The 21,515-nt window shown below is 45.0% G+C and overlaps 1 protein-coding gene across 4 annotated transcripts; it reads right to left on the bottom strand.

Moving 5' to 3' along the window:
• Nucleotides 1-712: 712 nt before the first annotated feature.
• LOC130838377 (carcinoembryonic antigen-related cell adhesion molecule 7-like) lies at nucleotides 713-18,761 on the bottom strand. Of its 4 annotated transcripts, none has more exons than XM_057711359.1 (8): nucleotides 18,605-18,761; nucleotides 17,327-17,686; nucleotides 13,445-13,723; nucleotides 12,290-12,568; nucleotides 5,416-5,545; nucleotides 4,641-4,693; nucleotides 3,934-3,965; nucleotides 713-3,072 (listed from the first exon to the last, which is right to left on the bottom strand). In XM_057711359.1, exons 1-8 carry the CDS (start codon nucleotides 18,666-18,668, stop codon nucleotides 3,046-3,048), a joined length of 1,224 nt encoding a protein of 407 aa, XP_057567342.1. In that variant the 5' UTR covers nucleotides 18,669-18,761; the 3' UTR covers nucleotides 713-3,045. The 4 variants fall into 4 exon arrangements, with proteins under 4 accessions (XP_057567342.1, XP_057567341.1, XP_057567343.1 ...); XM_057711358.1 differs by having other exon boundaries at nucleotides 713-2,921; XM_057711360.1 differs by lacking the exon at nucleotides 4,641-4,693.
• Between the last annotated feature and the right edge of the window lie 2,754 nt (nucleotides 18,762-21,515).

Raw genomic sequence — 21,515 nt, 5'->3', positions numbered from 1 at the left:
GAAAGTTGTCTGTGGTCTCAGACGTTGTAAAAGTGAACAATGTGAGGATGGTGAAAGTATCTTTGAATTGGCCAAGAGATGGGTACTGACTTTCTGCTGCTTCCAGAGGTCTTGGGAATGGAGGCACCGCTGCAGAGGCCAGGAGAAATCAGGGGATGAGGAAGGAGAAAGACAGCACACGTTTCAATTGCTTGGAAGTGAAGGGAATGAGATAACAGGCTAATACTTGGTGGAATTAATAAATGAAGGTTATCCAGGTTAGAAGAGCTCTGACCCCTGAGGGGCAGGAAAAGGGAACAGGGTACAAGGAGGAGGGAGGGCGCTAGAGCTTTCTATACGCCTGAACCTGTGGAGACTGTTGGAGTGAAAGCTGTGTTGCTGCATCTGATTCACTGGAGCCATCTGTGGGGGAAGTGTGATTTGTCCCTAGCAAAGAGGCCAGGAGATCTTTTACTCATGAAATCATCTTCTTTCCCAGAGCAAGACAGGCAGTTTCTTCCAGGCCAGCTGGAGCTGTGGCCTGTTGCTGCAGATAGGCTCACTTTGTTAGCAGGTGTGCAAATGAATGTAGCGAGTTCTCGATCATTAGATCAGATACCCGTGGACTTAGAAACAGGCTCACTCAGACTCCCAGTTAAGCAAATTCTGTTTCCTCTGCCTGTAAAGAAGACATTCTAGAAAACAGTACCAACTGTGAGGCAGCATGTTGATGTCTGATATCTAATTTTTATTATAAATATAGAACAAATTTTACAAATAATTCAGAAGTGGCCCTAGCCAGGCAAAATTAAATTACACAGAATAGCATGGATGGTGGGAGGTATATACAGTCTGTGTCAAGGTTAGAAAACCCTGAAAGAGGTACCTGAGTACAGAGAACTCCCAACCCACCGTCTTTGAGGGGGCCAGTTCCACACAGCATGAGGTCAGGTAATGAATATGGAATAAAAGCTTTCTCTCAACAGCCCCAAGGCGATTCCATCTGTGCAGAAGGCGGCTGGGTGGGAAGTAGACATGCCTCTCCTTCTCCCGCCCCTCCTTTTTATGCTGACACATTGGGTCTCATAGACCCCATGGGAGAAAACAACTTCAGAGGTTATTCAGGAAGCCAAGGGCTGAGTTATAATCCTCCCCTTGTGTCCTAAGGAGTATCTGCACCAGTGCAGCTTTCTAGGCTGTAAACAATGCTAACAGCGTGGGTGGTTGTGTTCCCTTCAGGGCGCTCCTGCTTCTCAAGGACCAAACACACCTTAGCAGAGACCAGGGTTTCTTGAGCAGGTGAGTGGGGCAGACATTTGGAACACACACAGGCAGAAACACGGAATACAATGGTGCTGATGATTGGTCTGAGATGCCTGGAAACTGAGTGAGATCCATTCCTGGCCATGAATGTAGAAAACTGCCTCTTCTTATTTTCTTTTTGGAGGCCCTGAGGGACTTGAGGGGTTTTGATGGCTTCCTTCACCAAAGGCAGTCAAGTTGGCTTCTGTAGCAAATTAAGTAAACATAACCCCTTTCACATAAACAAGTAGTTACAAAAATTTAAGTGGTGGAATGTCTCAGAAGGAAGGGAAAAAACCCAGTGCTCGAAATTGTACATTATTTAACCATTATTTAAATAATTTCTGCAGGGTAACTTTCTTTTTCTTTCCTTTTTTTTTTTTTTTTGTTGTTGTTGTCATTGTTGCTGCCCAACAGGGGCTACTTGTGGTGAGCAGGGGCTGCTCTTTGTTGCGCTGTGCGGGTTTCTCATTGCTGTGGCTTCTCTTGTTGCGGAGCATGGGCTCTAGCTAGGCACAGAGGCTTCAGTAGTTGCAGCACGTGGGCTCAGTAGTTAGGGGGCGTGGGCTTAGTTGCTCTGTGGCATGTGGGATCTTCCTGGACCAGGGATTGAACCCATGTGCCTTGCATTGGCAGAGGGATTCTTAACCACTGCACCACAGGGAAGTCCCTCTGCAGGCTAATTTTATGAATTCCTTTCCTAAATCCCAGCAGATTGTCTCTGATAAAAGCTGACTGCCCCCTAAAGCAATAACCCCTCCATCTCTGGGCATTTCCTTTAATAAATCCCATAAAGTTATTAAAACAGTCTGTGCATTTTTTGCGATTTCCATTAGCATTCACTTATGGACTTTGAGAAGCTGTTTTCTAGTTGCATCTTGTATGTGCTCTGAAGACAGGCTTGCAAAGGTTTAGGTGGTATTCTAGCTAAGTAGTAAGTTGCTTAGGCCCTGGTCCTGCAGGTAGACAACCCTGAAAGTGGACAAAGGTGTAGAATTTCGCAGTTCAGAATTGATTATGAATGTGTTTTACTGTGAATGGTGGTTTCACACCAGGTCTCAGAGAGCAGAAATTTTTCCTTTTCCTTTTTCTCTCTCTTCTTTTCTGGCACATGCATTTCAGTGGATAAGGGCATAATTCTCCAGGTTATGGCAAATTCAAGTTAGACTCCAGTAGGACAGGACTGAGGTGGAAAGGAATGAGTGTGCTCTGAATACGCAAGTTTAAAACTGGTCTAGGTCAGCAAATGGGGAGGAGCAGAGGTTCTGGCAACTGTCTTCCAAGGTCTGCTTTGCCAAATTTCAATGACACGGAAGGTTGAGTTTCCTACAGACCTCCACCTGGATGTACATTTTCATCTACTGACAGTGAAGGAAGAGGCTGTGACCAGGCAACCAGAATATGCCTCATTAGGGGTGAAAGACACACTTTACATTTTCCCTGAGGGCAAAGGGATCTCCTAGGGATGGGGATGAGAAGCTTGGAATAAGTCAGCAGTGCAGTGAGCAGGACTGGTTGCATTATTTTTTTTTCACTTCTGTATAAACTGTTTCTGTGGCTGTTGGAGATGGGGAGGCTGAAGTTGGTTTCTCTGATTCCTGGGCATTGAAGTTCAGGGAAGAATATGCAACTTCATCAATCTGAAAGGCATGAGCAGCAGTCATTTAAAGCTGTGTCACAGGCCAGGCCTCACCTTGTCCAGTGTGATTCAGCAGCACATGCTTTCACCACTTTGAAACTTTTAGCTTCAGAGAAGGGCTTTTATTACTCATTTCTCTGCTTGCTGGCATCCTGTTGAATGATCATTAGAAGAGATAAATTATGGAATTCTACAGTGGAATGTGATTATACAGCAATGAGAATAAATAAATGACAAAGGCACACAACAATATAAGTGAATCTTACCAAACAGTTTTGATTGAAAGAAGCCAGACACATGTATACACTGTATTTTTCATTTATATAAGCACATAATCAGGTAAAATGAATCTAATGCATTAGAAGTGAGGATAGGCATTACTCTTTGGAGAGAAGTAACTGGAGAGTTTTGTGTATGTGTGTGTGGGGGGGTTGATTTTTAAAAAATGATTTTGGTGCTGTTTACATAGGTATGTACAACTCGTGGAAACTTACACATTGTTAAAATATACTTATGATTGAAGCATTTTTCAGTATATATGTGTATTCTACTGAGGATGATAACAGTTCAGTAAAATTATTAGAAAGTAAAGGAACTAAGACCTCAGATCTATTAGATTGAAAATTATCATTTAATAGTAAGAACAGGGTCAGATTGGAGGCAGAAAAGGGAGAATGATCTAGAGCCTTCCTTGAGCTGGGCATTGTGCCAGGTGCTTTACCTTTGTTATGTAATTTAATTCCTTGGATTTCTCTTTGAAGTAGGCAGCATGCCCATTTTACACTGAAAAAGCTGAAGAGCAAAGAGGTTAAGTTACTTGCCCAAGGTCCTAGCCAGGATTCAAGTCCACATCTTGTAATGAGGTAGACTCGTGGGAGTAATACTTCTATGTTTGTTGCTAAAGTGAGGAACTTTGACCCAAGCTTGATCTCACATTTGCATCTTCAAGAATAACCCATTCACACAGAGATATTTCCATGAGAAAATGAGCCAGTGAAACTGGCTGTGCTTACCTTGTTAAGTGAATTGTCAGAGTGGCCCTGACCTGGGGAAGCAAAAGAAGAGTTACCAACCCATTAAAATGCAGAGCTGACTTAAGGCCTCAGAATGTGGTGTTCCTAAGCTGTGGTACATCTAGCTGAAGGAGGTGGCAGGTGGGGAGAGGGTGGGGTGGGGAGGTGGCCCATGATTAAGACTTAAGGAATTCGCTTCCCTCAGTCTGTGGTCCAGACCCCAGGACATTAGACCAAGGAGGTGGGGGGAAGCCTCAGTGTACTTCTGAAGATCTCTTCCAGTTCACAAGGCCTGAATTTTGTCCAGGTGTGTTTCTCAGCAACAGGCTACAGTGGCAAGGAGGGGCATTGAGGCTCACAGCACCGAGAGCACCAAAGGCAGGGAAAGTCTCATCAAAGGAGATGCCCGCATCCGTAAAAGAGGCAGGAGGGGGAAGGAGGTAGGATGAGGAAATGGCTCCTGGAAACATGTCCATCTCATGGCCTGCCTGGCTTACCTGGCCTAGGAGAGGTGAGTGTCTCTCCTTGGGCTGTATTTCAGGGGAATCTTTTATAACAGGAAGGTTGTGCCAAATTAAGGTTGGGAAACTGAGATCCCCTCTAATAATTCAGAAGGTAGGGATTTGCTTGGAAATCCGGGATTCCCTGGTAGGGTAGGGTATGTGGTAGAACATACCAGTTCTCACTAGGTGAGAGGGTTTACTTACTGTGGTTGTGGTCTGAGGATTTGTGCTCTGTGAGATCTTGCTGGTCACTTGCCCTAAATAAATATCAGACACTGTGACTGCTGTTCCCAGGCCCAGGGTCTTTGTACCTTGAATTAGGAAAGACACTGTAGGCATGATTCCTTGGGGCTCCTCAATGTTCATTTATACCTTGGTTGGTCCTCTTTCCTCTCAGGACCTCCTTCTTCAATCTGCTTATCATCCCTTCTAGTGTTTACTCCTCTCCCGTTTACTGGCTGTTCACATTTAGGGACATTCATATCAACTGCTTTTGAGCCGATTTCTACCCTGATACCTTCCCTCTTTTATAGGTAGATGCTGTGTTTTCTCACTTTATTTATTGCCCAGGAGGCCTTTGGTTGCTTCTGCTTTTCTTAGGTTCTCTTCCTGTCCTATCCCTCCCTCCTCCTGCTACTACTGTCGAGAGAGCACAGGACTCCCTTCCTCCTGCTTCTCCTTTCATTTCCTCTTTAGTTTTCCTTCTTGGACCTTGGCTTCCCTGGCTGGGGACAGAGGAACATAATGGACTCTGCTCCCTCTAAACCAGATGGGGTTGGGAATAACCATGTCCAAGAGAGAGTGACACACAGGAAGCATGAAGACTAGGGGAGAAGAGCCCCATAAGAATTAGTGCCGAGAAGCAGGGCTTTAGGAAGAATGAGGAGCAGATCCAGGCCAGAAACAGAGATGAAGTCTCCTTCCCTCTCCCAAGCACGGTGATTAGCCTTGGAGAAAGCAGAAGAGGAAAGCTTCATACCCTCCAGTTTTTCTGATATACAGAAAATACACCAGGGCTGCTATCAGAGCTACACCAGCCAGGACTCCAATCACGATGCCGGCAATAGCACCACCTGAGAGGCCAGAAGAGCTTTCTTGTGTTGAATCAACTGTCATGGAAAGAAAAGAGAAGAGTCAATGAAGGTGACATTATTTTACAGTGGGGGGTGTTCTGGGAAATATCTCTCAGTATGAAATAGTCTCTGCTTGTTCCTTCAGGGAGTAAAATTTCTGTGGAAGATTTCTGTGATGTGACTAGCCGACTATATACTTACAATTTTTTTTAAACATTTAAAAATATTTTTAAAAATTTTATTTATTTATTTATTGGTTGCGTTGGGTCCTCGTTGCTGTGTGTGGGCTTTTTCTAGTTGCGGGGAGCAGGGGCTACTCTTTGCTGTGGTGTGTGGGCTTCTCACTGCAGTGTCTTTTCTTGTTGCAGAGCCTGGGCTCTAGGCATGTGGGCTTCAGTAGTTGTGGCATGTGGGCTCAGTAGCTGTGGCTCGTGGATCTAGAGCACAGGCTCAGTAGTTGTGGTGCATGGGCTTAGTTGCTCTGTGGCATGTGGGATCTTCCCAGACCAGAGATCGAACCCATATCCCTTGCATTGGCAGGCAGATTCTTAACCATTGAACCACCAGGGAAGCCCTATCCTTGCAATTTTTTTCTCTCTAACTGCATTTCTAGGTTGGTGGTTGGACATGTCTCAATTCCAGTGTGACCTTTCTGCACTCAGATATTTTTGAAGGCTTTGGAAACGTAAGAAGTGCTGATGGTTATTTTTGTATGTTATAGCTTCCCATCTTTTCATGGTTACATCTTTCTCTGGGTACCAGGTATGGCCTCCATGAATATGTGCCTATTAGCTGTCTTGTGGTGGAGATTTAATTGATGAAAGGGCCTCTGAATTCACTGCCCTTTTGCACAGAGATCACCCTTCACACAGGTTCCCAGCAGGAACATGAAATCAATCCCAATTCTGTGAGAAATAACTTTTTTGTGATGTTTAGTTCAAGGACTCCTTACCAGCTTTACAGACACTGTCTTAGAAATGCACTGCAGCCTAAAACTTCCTCCTTCCCTTTCTCCTTCCCAGGGATCCAATATGCATCATGGTCTGAGGACCATCTCAGGCTCCCTCCACTCCTGCCTCACTTTCCTTCACAGACATTTTTCTTAATGAATGTCTTGTATGTCTAATCCCATCTTGGCTGCATCTCATGGGATAAATACTAACATACTAGACATGAAACTTTGCACTCAACTCCTTTTTTTCTCTCTTCTATACTTCGTAACATGTTCTAGTGGCTCTTTTGTGTTATGCCTTCCTTCCCCAAATATATAATATCTTTTGCCTTTTTCTTTTTTATTTCAGTTGTCCTCACCATTCAACTCAAGACTGAAAAGTAATGCTAATGTTAGCTATTGCTATGGCTTACTTACTATGTGCCAGGCTCTGTGTAGATACTTCCCATATATCTCACTTAATTCATATAATAACCCTGTCAGATAGACATTTTTTCCATTTTAGAGATGAAAAATCTGAGGCTTACAGTGGTGGAAAACCCAAAGTTATACAGCTAATAAGAGGTGGATCTAGAGTCAGGTAGTCCTAGACTCTAGGAGTACCAGCTTTTATATAGCCCAATGATACTAGTAATAATTATAGCAGCTAACATTTTTGGAAAAGTTCCCCTCTGTATTTTGCTAAGGGTTTAATTGAATATTACATTAAATCTGTGAAACAATACCATGAAGCAGGTACTTTTATTGCAATTTTCAGTTGAGGAATCTGAGGCTCAGAGAAGTTAAGAATCCTGTGCAAAATTTTATAACTGTAAATGCTTACATTAAAAAAAGGAGATCTCAAGTCAACAACCTAACCTTACAACTTAAGGGACAAGAAAGCAAAACAAAACAAAACTAAACCCAAAGCTAGCAGAAGGAAAGAGAAAATAACAATTAGGATGGAGATAGAGAATGGAAAAACAGTAGAATCAATAAAAACAATATTTGGTTCTTCAAAAAGATTAACAAAATTAACAACTCTTTAACTAGATTGACTAAGAAAAAAGAGAAGATTCAAATTACTAAAATCAGAAATGAATGTGGGACCATTACTACAAATTCTACAAAAATAATGCAAAGTATAAGAGTACTATGAATAATCATATGCCAACAAATTGGATAGCTTCTATGAAATGGACAAATTCCTAGAAATATGAAACCTACAAAGGTGCAATCACAAGGAAATAGAAAATATGAAGAGACATATAAAGTAAGGAGGTTAAATCAATAAAAACACTTGACAAAATCCATTAACCTTACATAATAAAAACACTCAAGCTAGGAAAAGAAGGAAAACACCTCAACATAATAAAAAACCCATAGCTAACATCATCCTGAATGGTGAAGGAGTGAAAGTTCCTCCTCTAAGATCAGGAAAAAGACAGCAATGCCTGCTTTTTCCCCTTCTCTTCAAAATAGTATTGGATATGCTAGCCAGAGCAATTAGCAAGAAAAAGAAATAAAAGACATCCAAATTGGAAAAGAAGGATAAAATTATCTCTGTTTGCAGATGTCGTGACCTTAAACGCAGAAAACCATAAAGAGTCCCCAGAAAACTGTTAGAACTAATAAGCAAATTCATCAAAGCTGCAGGATACTAAGTTGACATGTAAAAATCAGTTGTTTCTTTACACAATGAAACATTCAAAAAGGAATTTAAAAAAATTAAAAGAAAACAAACAAAAAAAGGAAATTAAGAAAATTTTATTTACAATAGTATGAAAAAGAATGAAATACTTAGGAATTAACCAGGGAGGTGAAAGATTTATACACCAAGAAACTATAAATAAACACTGCTGAAAGAAATTGAAGAAGACATAAATAAATGGAAACATGTTCCATGTCCATGGACTGGAAGACTTAATATTGTTAAGATGAAAGTACTACTCAAAGTGATCTAAGATTCATTGCAATCCTTATCAAAATTGCCCAATGACATTTTTTTTGCTGAAATAGAAAATCAACCCTAAAATTCATATGGAATTTCAGGAGACCCCCTAATAGCCAAAAAAAAAAAAAAAAAAAGAAAGAAAGAAAAGAAAAGAAAAGAACAGAGTTGGAGGACTCACATTTCCTGATTTCAAAATTTGCTACAAAACTACAGTAATCAAAATTGTGGTATTAGCATAAAGACAAACATACACACTAATGGAATAGTAAACCCAGAAGTGAGCCTTTATATACATGGTCAGATGACATTGATAAGGGTGTCAAGACCATTATATGGCAGAGTCTTCTCAACAAATGAAACTGGGAAATGCGAATGTTTATACAACAGAATGAAGTTGAGCGCTTACCTAATGCCATATACAAAGAAATTAATTCACAGTGCATAAAAAATCTAAATGTGAGAGCTAAAACTAGAAGAAAAACATAGGCTGAAAGCTTCATGACAGTGGATTTGGCAATGATTTCTTAAATAGAAAACCAAAAGCACAGGCAAGAAATAAAAAAATCAGTAGATTGGACTTCATCAAAATTAAAAACTTTTACGCATCAAAAGATATTACTGACAAAGTGAAAAAGACAACCCACAGAATGGGAGAACATATTTGCAAAACATATATTTGATAAGGAGTTAATATCCAGAATCTATAAAGAATTATTACAACTCAGCAACAACTCAATTTAAAAATGCGCAAAGGAACTGAAGAGACATTTCTCCAAAGAAACAGTCTCTTTAATAAGTGATGCTGGGAAAACTGGACACGTACATGTAAAAGAATGAAATCTGAACACTCCCTAACACCATACACAAAAATAAACTCAAAATGGATCAAAGACCTAAATGTAAGGCCGGACACTATAAAACTTGTAGAGGAAAACATAGGCAGAACACTCTTTGACATAAATCTCGAAAATAAAAACAAAAATTAACAAATGGGACCTAATTAAACTTAAAAACTTTTGCACAGCAAAGGAAACCATAAACAAAATGAAAAAACCCACAGAATGGGAGAAAATATTTGCAAAGTGACTGACAAGGGATTACTATTCAAAATATACAAACAATTCATGCAACTCAATATCAAAAAACAACCCAATCAAAAAGTGGGCAGAAGGGACTTCCTAGGTGGCACAGTGGTTAAGAATCCACCTGCCAATGCAGGGGACACAGCTTCGATCCTTACTCAAGGAAGATCCCACATGCCTGAGAGCAACTAAGCCCGTGCGCCACAACTACTGAGCCCATGTGCCGCAACTACTGAAGCCTGTGCTCCTAGAGCCCATGCTCTGCAACAAGAGAAGCCACCAAAATGAGGAGCCTGAGCACCACAATGAAGAGTAGCCCCCGCTCACTGCAACTAGAGAAAGCCTGTGTGCAGCAACGAAGACCCAATGCAGCCAATAAATAAATAAATAAATAAAAGTGGGTAGAAGATCTAAATAGGCAGTTCTCCAAAGAAGACATACAGATAGCCAAAAAGCACATGAAAAGATGCTCAACCTCACTAATTATCAGAGAAATGCAAATCAAAACCACAATGAGGTATCTATCACCTCACACCGATCAGAATGGCCATCATTAAAAAGTCTACAAACAATAAATGCTGCATTGGGTGTGGAGAAAAGGGAACCCTCCTGCACTGTTAGTGGGAATGTAAATTGGTACAACCACTATGGAGAACAGTGTGGAGATTCCGTAAAAAACTAAAAATAGAACTACCATATGATCCAGCAACCCCACTCCTGGGCATATATCAGGAGAAAACCATAGTTCAAAAAGATACATGCACCCCAATGTTCACTGAAGCACTATTTACAATAGCCAAGACATGGAGACTTCCCTGGTGGCGCAGTTTTTAAGAATCTGCCTGCCAGTGCAGGGACACGGGTTCGATCTCTGGTCTGGGAAGATGCCACATGCCACAGAGCAACTAAGTCTGTGTGCCACAACTACTGAAGCCCATGTGCCTAGAGCCTGTGTTCTGCAACAAGAGAAGCCACTGCAAGAGAAGCCCCCACACCACAACGAAGAGTAGCCCTCGCTCACCACAACTAGAGAAAGCCCACGTGCAGCAATGAAGACCCAATAAATAAATAAATAAATAAAATAAAATAAAATAAAAATCGCCAAGACATGGAAGCAACCTAAATGTTCATTGACAGAGAAATGGATAAAGAATGGTATACACACACACACACACACACACACACACAATGGACTATTACTCAGCTGTTAAAAAGAATGAAATAATGCCATTTGCAAAAACATGGATGGACCTAGAGATTCTCATACTAAGTGAAGAATGTCAGAGAGAGAAAGACATATCATATAATATCATTCATGAGTGGGATCTAATTTTTAAAAATGATACAAATGAACTTATTCATAAAACTGAAACAGACTCACAGATTTCAAAAACAAACCTATGGTTACCAAAGGAGAAATGTGCAGGGGGAGGAATAAATTAGGAGCATGGGATTAACATACACACACTACTATATATAAAATAGGTAACCAACAAGGACCTAGTATATAGCACAGGGAACTCTACTCAATATTCTGTAATACGTATATGGGTAAAGAATCTGAAAAAGAATGAATATATGAGTATGTATAACTGAATCACTTTGCTTTACATCTAAAACTGCCACAACATTGTAAATCAACTATATTCTAATAAATTTTTTAAAAAGATATACACATGGCCAATAAGCACATGAAAAGATGCTCAACATCCGCCAATAATTGGGGGGATGGAAATCAAAACCACAGTGAGATGTCACCTCACACCCCTTAGAATGGCTATTTAAAAAAAAAACAACCCAGAAAACAACAAGTGTTTGCAAGTATGTGGAAAAGTTAGAACTTTTGTGCATTGTGGGCATGTAAATGGTGCAACCACTGTGGAAAATGGTATGACAGTTCATCAAACAGTTGAATAAAGAATTGCCATCTGATCCAGCAAATCCACTTCCGGGTGTGTGCTCAAAAGATTGAAAGCAGGGATTAAACAGATACTTGTATACCCATGTTCACAGTGGCGTATTCACAATAGCCAAAAGATGGAAACAATTAAAAAGACAATCAACTTATGAATGATAAACAAAATGTAGTATATACATGCAAGGGAATATAATTTAGCCATTAAAAGGAATGAAATTCAGATATATGCTATAACATAGAATCTTGAAGACTTTATGCTAAATGAAATAAATCAGATCCCAAAGGATAATTATTGTATGATTCCACTTATACAAGATATCTAGAATAGTCAAGTTCATAGAGACAAAGAAAGTAGAATGGTAGTTGCCAGAGTTTAGGGTGGGGGACTGGGTAGTTATTGTTTAATGGGTACTGAGTTTTAGTGTGGTAAGATGAAAAAGTTCTGGATGGATAGTGGTAGTGATTCACAACAATATGAATGTTCTTAATGCTCCTGAGCTGTAGTCTTAAAAATGGCTAAAATTATATATCTTATTTATTTATTTTTTGGTGGGATCTTCCTGGAGCAGGGATCAAACCCGTGTCCCCTGCATTGGCAGGTGGATTCTCAACCACTGCGCCACCTAGGAAGCCCTATATCTTATTTATATTTTACCATATTAAAAATGGTAACAGGAAAAAAAAAAAGAATCTTGTGAAAGTCACACTAAAATGCCAAACCCAAGATAAGAAACTAAGTATATTTGATTTAGAGACTGAGCTCTTATCCATTTTACCATCTGTTTACTGTAATGGTCTCTTGATATTCTGCGCCCTGAGACCTCTATCCATTTTGCACGCCATTGTTAGAGTAATCCTCCCAGAAAGATGTAGCATGGGGCGAGTGGTCACTTACATTTCACATCCAGCCTGAGGGGGTCACTTTTGCTGGCACTCCCTGGGCTGGAGACCTCACACTGATAATCCCCAGCATCCTCCCTCCTGACGGGGTGTATGGTGAGGGTGCTATTGTCTGGGGACAGCTTCATCCTCTCTGTGAGCACTAGATTCTGGCCATTGAAGAACCAGTAGATGGAGATCCCAGTGTCATTTGTGATGCAGGTCAGAATGGCGGGGTCCTTATGTTCTGTGACTGTGGTGTTGCTGGCTTGGATAGAGGGCTGTGCCACCGGGTCTGTGGAGACACAGAGGAGGTGGATGATGGAGAATATGTCAGGGGCCTGGGGCCACGCTCCTTCCTCAGAGATCTCAGCCACTCCCGGGGCCCAGTGAGCTCTGTAAAGGTGATGCAGAGATTGGCCCTGACCCTGTGAACAAGGTCATGGGTCTCTCTTCAGGTGATGATCTGTAAATAGAGGGCTGAATCTCTTCTCTGAAACCCAGATACCCCAGGATGACCCCTGACCAGTCTCCCAAGACATCTCTATAGTATTAGCACCACGAACCTCTTCCCACCGCATATGTCCAGCATCGTCAACATCAAGTGAAGTTTTTCATCAACTTTGATTGACGCTTTTCCACAATTTTCTTTGACTTTAAAGAAATTCAGGCCCCATTCCTTATATACACTTCCATGTATGTTGGGGAAGGCAGGCTTACCAGCTCTGTACATCTCTGGGGCCAAGGGAACTTTTCATAAAGTAGGGGAGGCATTTACTTCCTGTTAAATAATTTCTTAGACTGGCCCAACTCAGTCTCCTGGACTATAGAAGGGTAAATTATCCCTCTGAACCAGGATCAGTCTTGTTTTAAAATTCCCCAACAATAACCCCCCTCATTTTCACTCATCCTGAATCTGAAACATTAACCTGTTTCTCCCATCAGAAGATGGTGACCCTGAGCCTCTCAAGACAGGGGCAGCTGTTGCCTCCCAGTCTTGGCCCAAGGCTGGGCCTGCCCATATTTGCCTGGGACAGGAAGTCATGGCCAGCCTGATATCCAGGAGTGAGGGCTCATGTACTTGGACCTGAGAGGGATGGGCGTGGCCTGGCCTCCACAAGTATAGATTCAGGCAGGTTTCCTGGGGCATATAGGAACAGAGGTTACTCACAGAGGACATTCAGGGTGAATGGGTCACTGCGGCCGACACTCACTGGGTTCTGAGTTTCACACACATAGGGTCCTGTGTCATTCCTTGTGACATTGAATAAAGTTAGAGTCCTGTTGTTCTTGGACAGTTCCAGCCTGGTGCTGTCAGGGAGGCTCTGATTGTTGATCGACCACATGTAGGAGGTGTTCTGAGTCTCAGGTCCACAGGATAACACTACTGTGTCCTCGTGCTCCTTGGGGTTGGAGTTGTTGCTGGTGATGACGGGTGTGGGTAACACCGCTGTGTAGACAACAGAGAGAATACGGCCCCCTTTATACCTGATTCGTCCAACAGCATCTTCAATCAGATTTGGCATCTTTCATCACTCAGCCAAACTGAGTCCTTAAAGAATAAGGCAGGTCTGTGTACCACAAGACAAATGCACTCAGAACGTCTGAACTCAGAAAATGTAAGGCCACCTGCTCTATGTCTGGGGGAAAGCACAGACCTCCTCAAGTGTCAATCAAGTATCAGGTGTCAATCAGTATTTGATAGCAGTAACATAGGCCTGAGAGTCAGAGACCACTTGCTTCCTCTTTTAGTTTTTCACTGACCAGGTGACTGCCTGACTGACCTTGGGGTGCTTACCTGGAACGTGCAGGTCCTGACTCCCTTCAAGCTGCACAGACTTACACTGTCTGGTGGAGATGTGTTTTCACTGAGGCCTCGATTTCTGTTCCCTAGAGATGGGTAATGATGGGCCATCCCATAGTCCTTAAACCCCAAGAAGACTGGCAGCATGGCCTGGAACTGGGCGTTTCAGCAGATATAGCACACGAGAGGACCCAGAGCAAGCCTGGTGGTCAGTTCAGTATTCAGGCTGCAGATGCTATGAGGTTGGACAGTTCTGCCCAGGTGTCAAAGGTGATTGACAAGACAGTGACTCCATAAAGTCTAGGTGAGTCCAAGCAATGATTAGAAAAGAGTGAGGGGGAGGGACTTCCCTGGTGGTCCAGTGGGTGAGACTCTGCACTCCCAATGCAGGGGGCCCAGGGTCGATCCCTGGTCAGGGAACTAGATCCTGCATGCATGCCGCAACTAAGAGTCCGCATGCCACAAATAAGACCTGGTGCAGCGAAAATAAATAAATAAATAAATAAATAAATAAATAAATAAATGTTAAAAATAAAAGAGTGGACTTAAAAAAAAAGAGTGAGAGGGACAGGCAGGAGCTGGCTGGCTTTGGCATCAGAACCAATGTCTCTGCCCTTAGTCTTGGACAGAATTGATCGGGGGGAAGTCTGAGTCTGTTTATATAAACAGAGGAATGATCTAAGTCAGTAGAAATGATGTGTATATATTAATGAATTCAGTAGAAATGATGTGTATATATTAATGAATTCAGGAGAAGAGGTCCCTGTCGCTAATTTCCATGGCAAATCGGGCAAATGGGTAAGAAGCTCATCACAGGCATGTGGCATCTTTTCTTTTCTTTTCTTTCTGCCTCAGAACACACAGCTAGAGTTTGATCAAATTTGTCTGGGTTGGGCCAAGGCTAAGTGAAAAGACAGAGGCTTGGGCACCTCATCGTCGGAGAGCATCACACCCTATGATAAAGGTGCCATCATGAGGACACACAGGCAATGAAATAGGCAGTAAAGCAGTCAGAGGGCACAGGGTCTGTCAGCCCCATCCTGGAAAGGTCTTGGGAACCACTGAGCGGAACAGGAGGCTCACACCAGGAAGAGGATGTGAGTCACAAATCAAAGAGGTGAACTGAGCCCATGAGCCACTGGGGACTGCAGACCTGTCTTTCTGCCTTTGACTCCCTGGTTGAGTCATGTAGGGAATAGATCCAGGGGTTGCATATCCCTGTCACGTGGCATGTTCCAGGTGTTAACATCATGGCAGGAAAGAGCCCTGCACCAAAGCAAAGCGAAAGCTCTTTCTCCTGGTGACCTGGGGAAACTGGCTCGTGTTGGAGCCTCTCAGAGGCTGCTGCTCCCACTGATTTCTGTGTCCTTTACTCTTGCCCGGGAGGGTTGGCCTGGCCACAGGTGTTAGCAGGACAGGAACAGGGCAGTCAGCCATTTGCGGGAGTATTTGTGGAAGGCTTAAGGGTGGAGGAGCTGTGCAGAGCAGGGCCAGTCCTGGCTGGAATGAAGGAAGAGGATGATGAGAGACGTGGAAGGAGCAGAGACAGTGAGAATTGTCCATTTACAAGTGACTTCAAAGTGGAGGTTACAAGTGACTTCAAAGATCCAAAGATCTAAGAGACCCTCCACTGCCTAGAAGCAGGACCCCTGCCGTCCTGGAAACCCTCCCACGGCTGAGCAGCCCCACAGTCATTGTGAGACTTGGCTCCCACGTGCTTTAGGGGCAGGTGGTCAGAGGATGGAACATGGGTCCCATCCCTGGAGAGACAGGCAACAGGTGTGGCCAGAACCTCCTAGGACTCTGCATCCAGATTCCAGTGCCTGAAGAGATTATAGGTTACTCATTCATTCTTATTCCTTCCATCCTTCCTTCATCAAAGAAAGATTGAATGTTTATTACCTGTTGGGCCCTGTGCTGGTTGCAGGTGTAGATTGGAGAGTGAGGAAACCAAGTTCTTTCCATGTTACTCCAGTGGGAGTAACACCCCACACATCCAGGAACAAGTGATTTCTAATTCAGTGCAAGGAGCTTGTGCATCAGCTACCTGAGGAGGGGAGGCTGGACATCTCTGTCACTGACTGTGATCATTGATGTGGGTAATTTAGTTCTAGAATAAACAGAATTATTTCTCTGCTTGCGTTCACTTCTCAGGTCACACTCTCTCCCTCTGAGCTGGGGATGCCCAAGAAGAAACAGTGTGAATCAACAGCCGGTTTCTGGGTTCCTCGATGCACAATAAGGCCCCTGGGGTGGAGGAGAGGATGGGGCTGTGATCTTGGCATGACTCTGATTGGCCAGTCATGGTCTGTGTGACTCTGATTCGGTGACTGTAATATGCTGTAACAGCTTGTCCTCAGTAAAATAGAATAAATGGTAAATTGTCTCAGGATTGCCATGTTGTCTGTGTATTTACCTTAAAGCATTAATAATTCACTGACCTAAAGCTGAGCATGGAGAAGCTGACCATAAAAACTGCATCTACTATTATTTACATCCACAGGAGAGGGTTCCCTGGGCTGCGCCCTGGTGGCCCAGGAGCTGCCAGGGGCATCTTCTCTCCTTTGTTCCTTCCTGGGGACACTGACATTCCTCTGGACTCTCCTTAGTCCCCCAGGTGATCAGCTAATAATCTGGGGATCTAGCCTGTCTTGCTTTCCATGATGAGTCTCAGGTGAAGGACCAGGCTCCACCCCTGCTCAGATATGGCTCTTGGGGCTGAGTCCTGGCTGGTGACCAGCTCAGAAGCCTTGGACTCAGGAAGCTGGGAAATCATTGCTCCCAGTCAGCCCTGCCCAGGAGGCCAAAACCCAACAGTGGCATAGGTTCTCTGGGGTCACTGGAGGCAGGAGCCCTGGGACAGGGTCCTGGGAGGGGCTTCCCGGCACTGAGATTCTCTGCGAGGATTCCAGGGAGCCCTCAGGCCAGGCCCCTACTGAGCCTTCCTCAGTGTCATGGTCACAGGGAGGGGCCCAGGGGATTGGGCTGTGACTGATCTTCCTCTGCTGAGTTACTCCCATCAGACTGGTCCTTCTTTCTGCACAGAATGTCTGCAGGGTTAGGATTCCAGGAAAGGAATCCTGATCCTTTAAAGTTTGTCTCCACTGTGTGTGTCCTGCACTAAATGTTCAAACCACAACCTGGGATGTAATGCAGAGGGGGATGGAGGCACAGTCCAGGCCTATCAATCCTGTGTGTGAATAGAATTCACCCCACCCAACACCCAGAGGTCAGAGAGGAATCACTCACGGTATATGCGGAGTTGTCCAGTTACACTTTCAGGCTGTAAATTACTCTTTGAAATGAGCAGGGTGTAGTATCCTGTGTCTCTCTGGGTGACGTGCTGGACCAGCAGGGATCCATTGCGGTATATTGTCTCTCGACCACTGTGTGCAGGTCCTGGTATATTTACTTGCATGTTTGCTATATATGATGCAATTAGTTTGTTGTCCTCTACCCTTTCTCCTCTGTACCAGATATAGCCTAGAAGATCCACTGTCACATTGTGGACAAGTAGAAGAACATCCGTCCCTTCTGCAGCAACGAAGGGCACCGATTCAATAGTGAGTTGGGCCGTGGTGGGCAGGTTCCAGAAGGTTAAGAGTGAAACTAGGAGGGAAGACAGATAAATCAGTTAATATTCTGAATGGGATGGAAAAATGGTGTCCTGGGTCCTGAGCAGGTCTCTTTATCCCTCAGCCTTGGTGTGTTTTTGTATTGAGTGTGTGTCTGTGTGTGTGTCTATGTGTCTTTGTCCTACTGGTTCAAGGTCAGCAGCATGACCCCCATTACTTCAGCCCCTCTGAGGTTGTTATTTCCCCCGTGTCCCCAGGTGTCTGCCTGGCTCACTCCCTGGCTGCCCTCACAGCCTGCTCACACTCAGGGTCCTGTTGGGAGCTGTCCTCCCTGACACCTGCTCTAAAGACCCTCTGTCTTCACTTTATGACATTTCCCTGCTCTGTTTCCTTCATGACTCTTGTCAGCACCTGACAGCACATTCTAGATCTCTTTGCTTGTCTGTCTTCCTCCCCATCGAACGTGAGCTCTGAGAAGGGAGGGACTTGTCTGATCCTGGTTGTAACCCAGTACCTGGACCAGGCTCCAAATACCTGGTGATGAAGGAGTGGGTGTTCCCAGGGCTCCATTGCCTGGTGTTTGTCAAATTTCTAAGGGTGGTGGGTAAGGACAATGTTTAGCTTCCTGGTTATGTTGTGCGTGTGTGTTTGGGAGTGACACCCTGACATGAATTGTTAGTACTGTCATCAGTTTTCAACAATTACTGCTCAGTGAAGAATAACCTGTAAAACGTTAAGTAATTGAGGATTCCTCCCCCTCACCAACTCCAGTTCATTGAGATTTTCCTGTTGCTCAGCCCCCTCCTGCCCCGCCCCCTGCTCCCGTGTCCTCTCTTCTCAGCTCCAAACAGGAGCCCTCTGTCCCCTCTCAGAGCCCTGTTGCCCCCAGAGACCCCAGCCAGTCTCTTGCTCTCCCACCTCTGCCCACTCCCTGAAGATTGTCCCCTCTCACCTGCCAGCAGGAGCCTGTTCCAGGGGATGCACCCTCTGCGGGCGGGGGCTGAGGAGGGCTCCATGGTGTCTGCTGTCTGCTGTGTCCCTCCCTCTGTGAGAAGAGCTTCAGCTCCAGAAACGCTCACAAGCACTGCTGTCTGATGTGTGAGCTTTGTCCTTCCTCCCTCTGTGCTGGGCCTTCACCTGGGGCAGGAGCACTTTGCTGGGTCACATGGGCTGGGGGCGGGGTCTCAGCCCAGAACCCTCCCTCTCCCTCCCCTCCCATTCCTGCTTGCCTTCTCTCTTCACTTTCTGTTTACATTTCATTTCCCTGCGAACTGCTGCTGTTTCTGCCTTTTTCAGCTTGACTTCTCATCCAAGAAACACACACACACACACACACACACACACACACACACACACACAATTTGCCATTGGTTGGGGGGAGCACAGCCCTGCGGCTCAGTGGCCCGGGCATTTCCCACAGTTCCCCGTTGGGGTGCACAGTCACCTTCTGGCTTTTCCCTCCAGAGCAGGAGCCCTGTGGCCACATCAAGAACCCTTATCACAGGGCTGTCACCCACACTGTGCATTGGAATCACTGCGGAACTTTAGAAAGATTGTGAATGCCCAGGTGACACCTTAGCAAGGCTGTTTCAGCAGCTGCCCAGGTCACATGGTTGCCCAGCCTGGCTGAGACCCCATAATGTGGGCTGGGGCAGCCTCTTCTTCTTTCCTCTGTACACAGAGGGTCTGTAGATCCTGTGAAAATGCAGAGTCTGCCTCAGCAGGTGTGAGGTGGACCCGAGGGCCTGCATCTAACAAGCTCTCCGGCGATGCTGATCATACTGGGCTGTGGAGCTCACTTTCAACAGCAAGGCTGATGGGGCTCCTGTCACCTGAGAGGGGCCAGGCCGACCCCCCCACCCCAAAGTTGGCCTCTGCTGTGTTCTGGTCTGGGGTCTGTCAGCACCACACAGACCTAGAGGTCCCCAAACCAGGATATTATTTCCCTTTGTGACACAGAGGGTCTTCCCAGTGTTCTCAAATGCTCTGAGAAGGTTTCTTTCTATTCCTGCCAGAAGCCTCCAGGAAAGGACTGAGGGGCTGAAAAGGGGGCAAAGTGAGTGAGGCCTGGTGAGAGGGACCCTCCTTCTCTCTCCATGGGGGTCTAGAGGGGCCACAGCTCCAGGGACACACAGTGAAGACCTGAAGGAATAGTAGTTCCTAAAGGTGTGGAGTGGGCCTACTCCTGACTGGATGGAGGAGTTGTCCAGTGTGAGGAGCTTGGAGAGCGAGGAGAGCTATGGACTGAGGTGACACTGGTGAGGGTTGGGTTCTGCTGGGCTGAGGGAGGTCTGTAGCCCTTGGAGAGGCTGCAGGCTATGGAGAAACTCTGCCGCTCTCTGGTGGACAAGGAGGGAAATGCAGCTGTCACCATGCCACGCTGCTCAGCATGTTTATTCAACATCATGGACTTACTTTGTTCCTGGGTTGTGTATCATGTTAATGCTCCGTTGTGTTCCAGCTCTGTGAGAACAGAGCACAGTCTCTGTTGCTCCAAGAAATCCAGCCCCCTTCCTTAATGCGATGTCACCAAGCTCAGATTTCAAGGAATGTATACTGGTTTGTATTTGTCTCAAGTTATACTGTGTGCATCCCTGGGTGACAGTGATGTATGTGGCTGGAGCACTGGGTGATGGGTCTATGGGAAGAAGAGGGAGGAGCAGGGAACCGGGCATGTCAGGAGGGGAAGGTCTGTGTCAGGGGAGCAGAGGGGGGAGGATGGACAGTCGACTTCCCCTCTCACCCCCGGGACCTGGTGTCATAATGTCCCTGAGTCAGGGGAGATGAGAGCTTGTTCCCTCTTGTTCATCAAGAGCTGGGCCTCATGTGTGCTCCATGCCTATGGCCGAACTCTCAAGTGTTAAGTCCACTTTTATCCAGGGTTGTTGTTGGCGCTCTCTGTCCACATCAGCTATGAATGGAGAGCCCCTGGTTCTGAGATGATTTCACACACACAGTTCCACCCAGGGCATCGAGGTAGCTCCCACAACACCTGTGCTCCTCTGCTTCTCCCCTCCCCGTTCCTGGGGTTTCTTTCCTGTACCACCTTCTTCCTGGGGCTCCATGGACAGCCTCAGCCAGTGGTCTCACCTACTTCCACTCTAGGCAGCTATCCTGGTGATCGCTGTCCCCTCACAATCTCTGGGCCTCACTAGTCTCTCTCAATTTTTCTGACCTTTGGTCCCTGTGAGGGAAGTGGATTGAAGCTGAGATTGGTGCTCTCCAGGTTCTACCCTTTTTGGACAGCTTGAGAGTGAGGAACCCCGATGTGTCTGTGGAATCATTTTTATGTCTCCTGGTGGAAGCATTCCTCCCTTCGGAACTAAGACCTCGAGGCCAGCAGAGCATATAGTCACGGAAACAGAAAGTGTAAATTTCGCTAGTGGATCATTGGAGGTAAGTGAGTTCACCGCTTCAGTTTCCACCTCTTGATTCCTGGACCTGAGAATCCTGGCCGTGGGAGAAACAGCACCACGTAGTGGACTCTGATTCTGAGCATATCCAGTCTCCTGGAGAACCTGCAAGGTATTGCTACCTAGCTGGTGCTGAAATTGAGTTTCCAAAAGGCCACTCTACTCTTCTGTCCAGCCAGTTGTTTCAGGATGGTAAGACTAGTGAATTCCATGAGCATGGGCCCACTGCTGCATTTCAGTTGCTATGAAGTGAGTTCCTTGATCAAAAGCAGTGCTGTGTGGAGCACCATCCTGGAGGATAAGACATTCTGTGAGTCCATGGATGGTGGTTTTGGTAGAAGCATTTGCTCACAGGGAAGCCAAATCTGTATCCAGAGTAACTTCCTATTCCAGTAGGAACAAAATGCTGTCCTTTCGTAATGGAGGTGGTTCACTATAATCAACCTGCCA

The sequence above is a fragment of the Hippopotamus amphibius genome, chromosome 16 (assembly GCF_030028045.1).
Source record: "Hippopotamus amphibius kiboko isolate mHipAmp2 chromosome 16, mHipAmp2.hap2, whole genome shotgun sequence".
NCBI lineage: Eukaryota > Metazoa > Chordata > Mammalia > Artiodactyla > Hippopotamidae > Hippopotamus > Hippopotamus amphibius.
The sequence above is the reverse complement of the archived record's forward strand: the minus strand, read 5'-3'. Positions and strand labels throughout refer to the sequence as shown.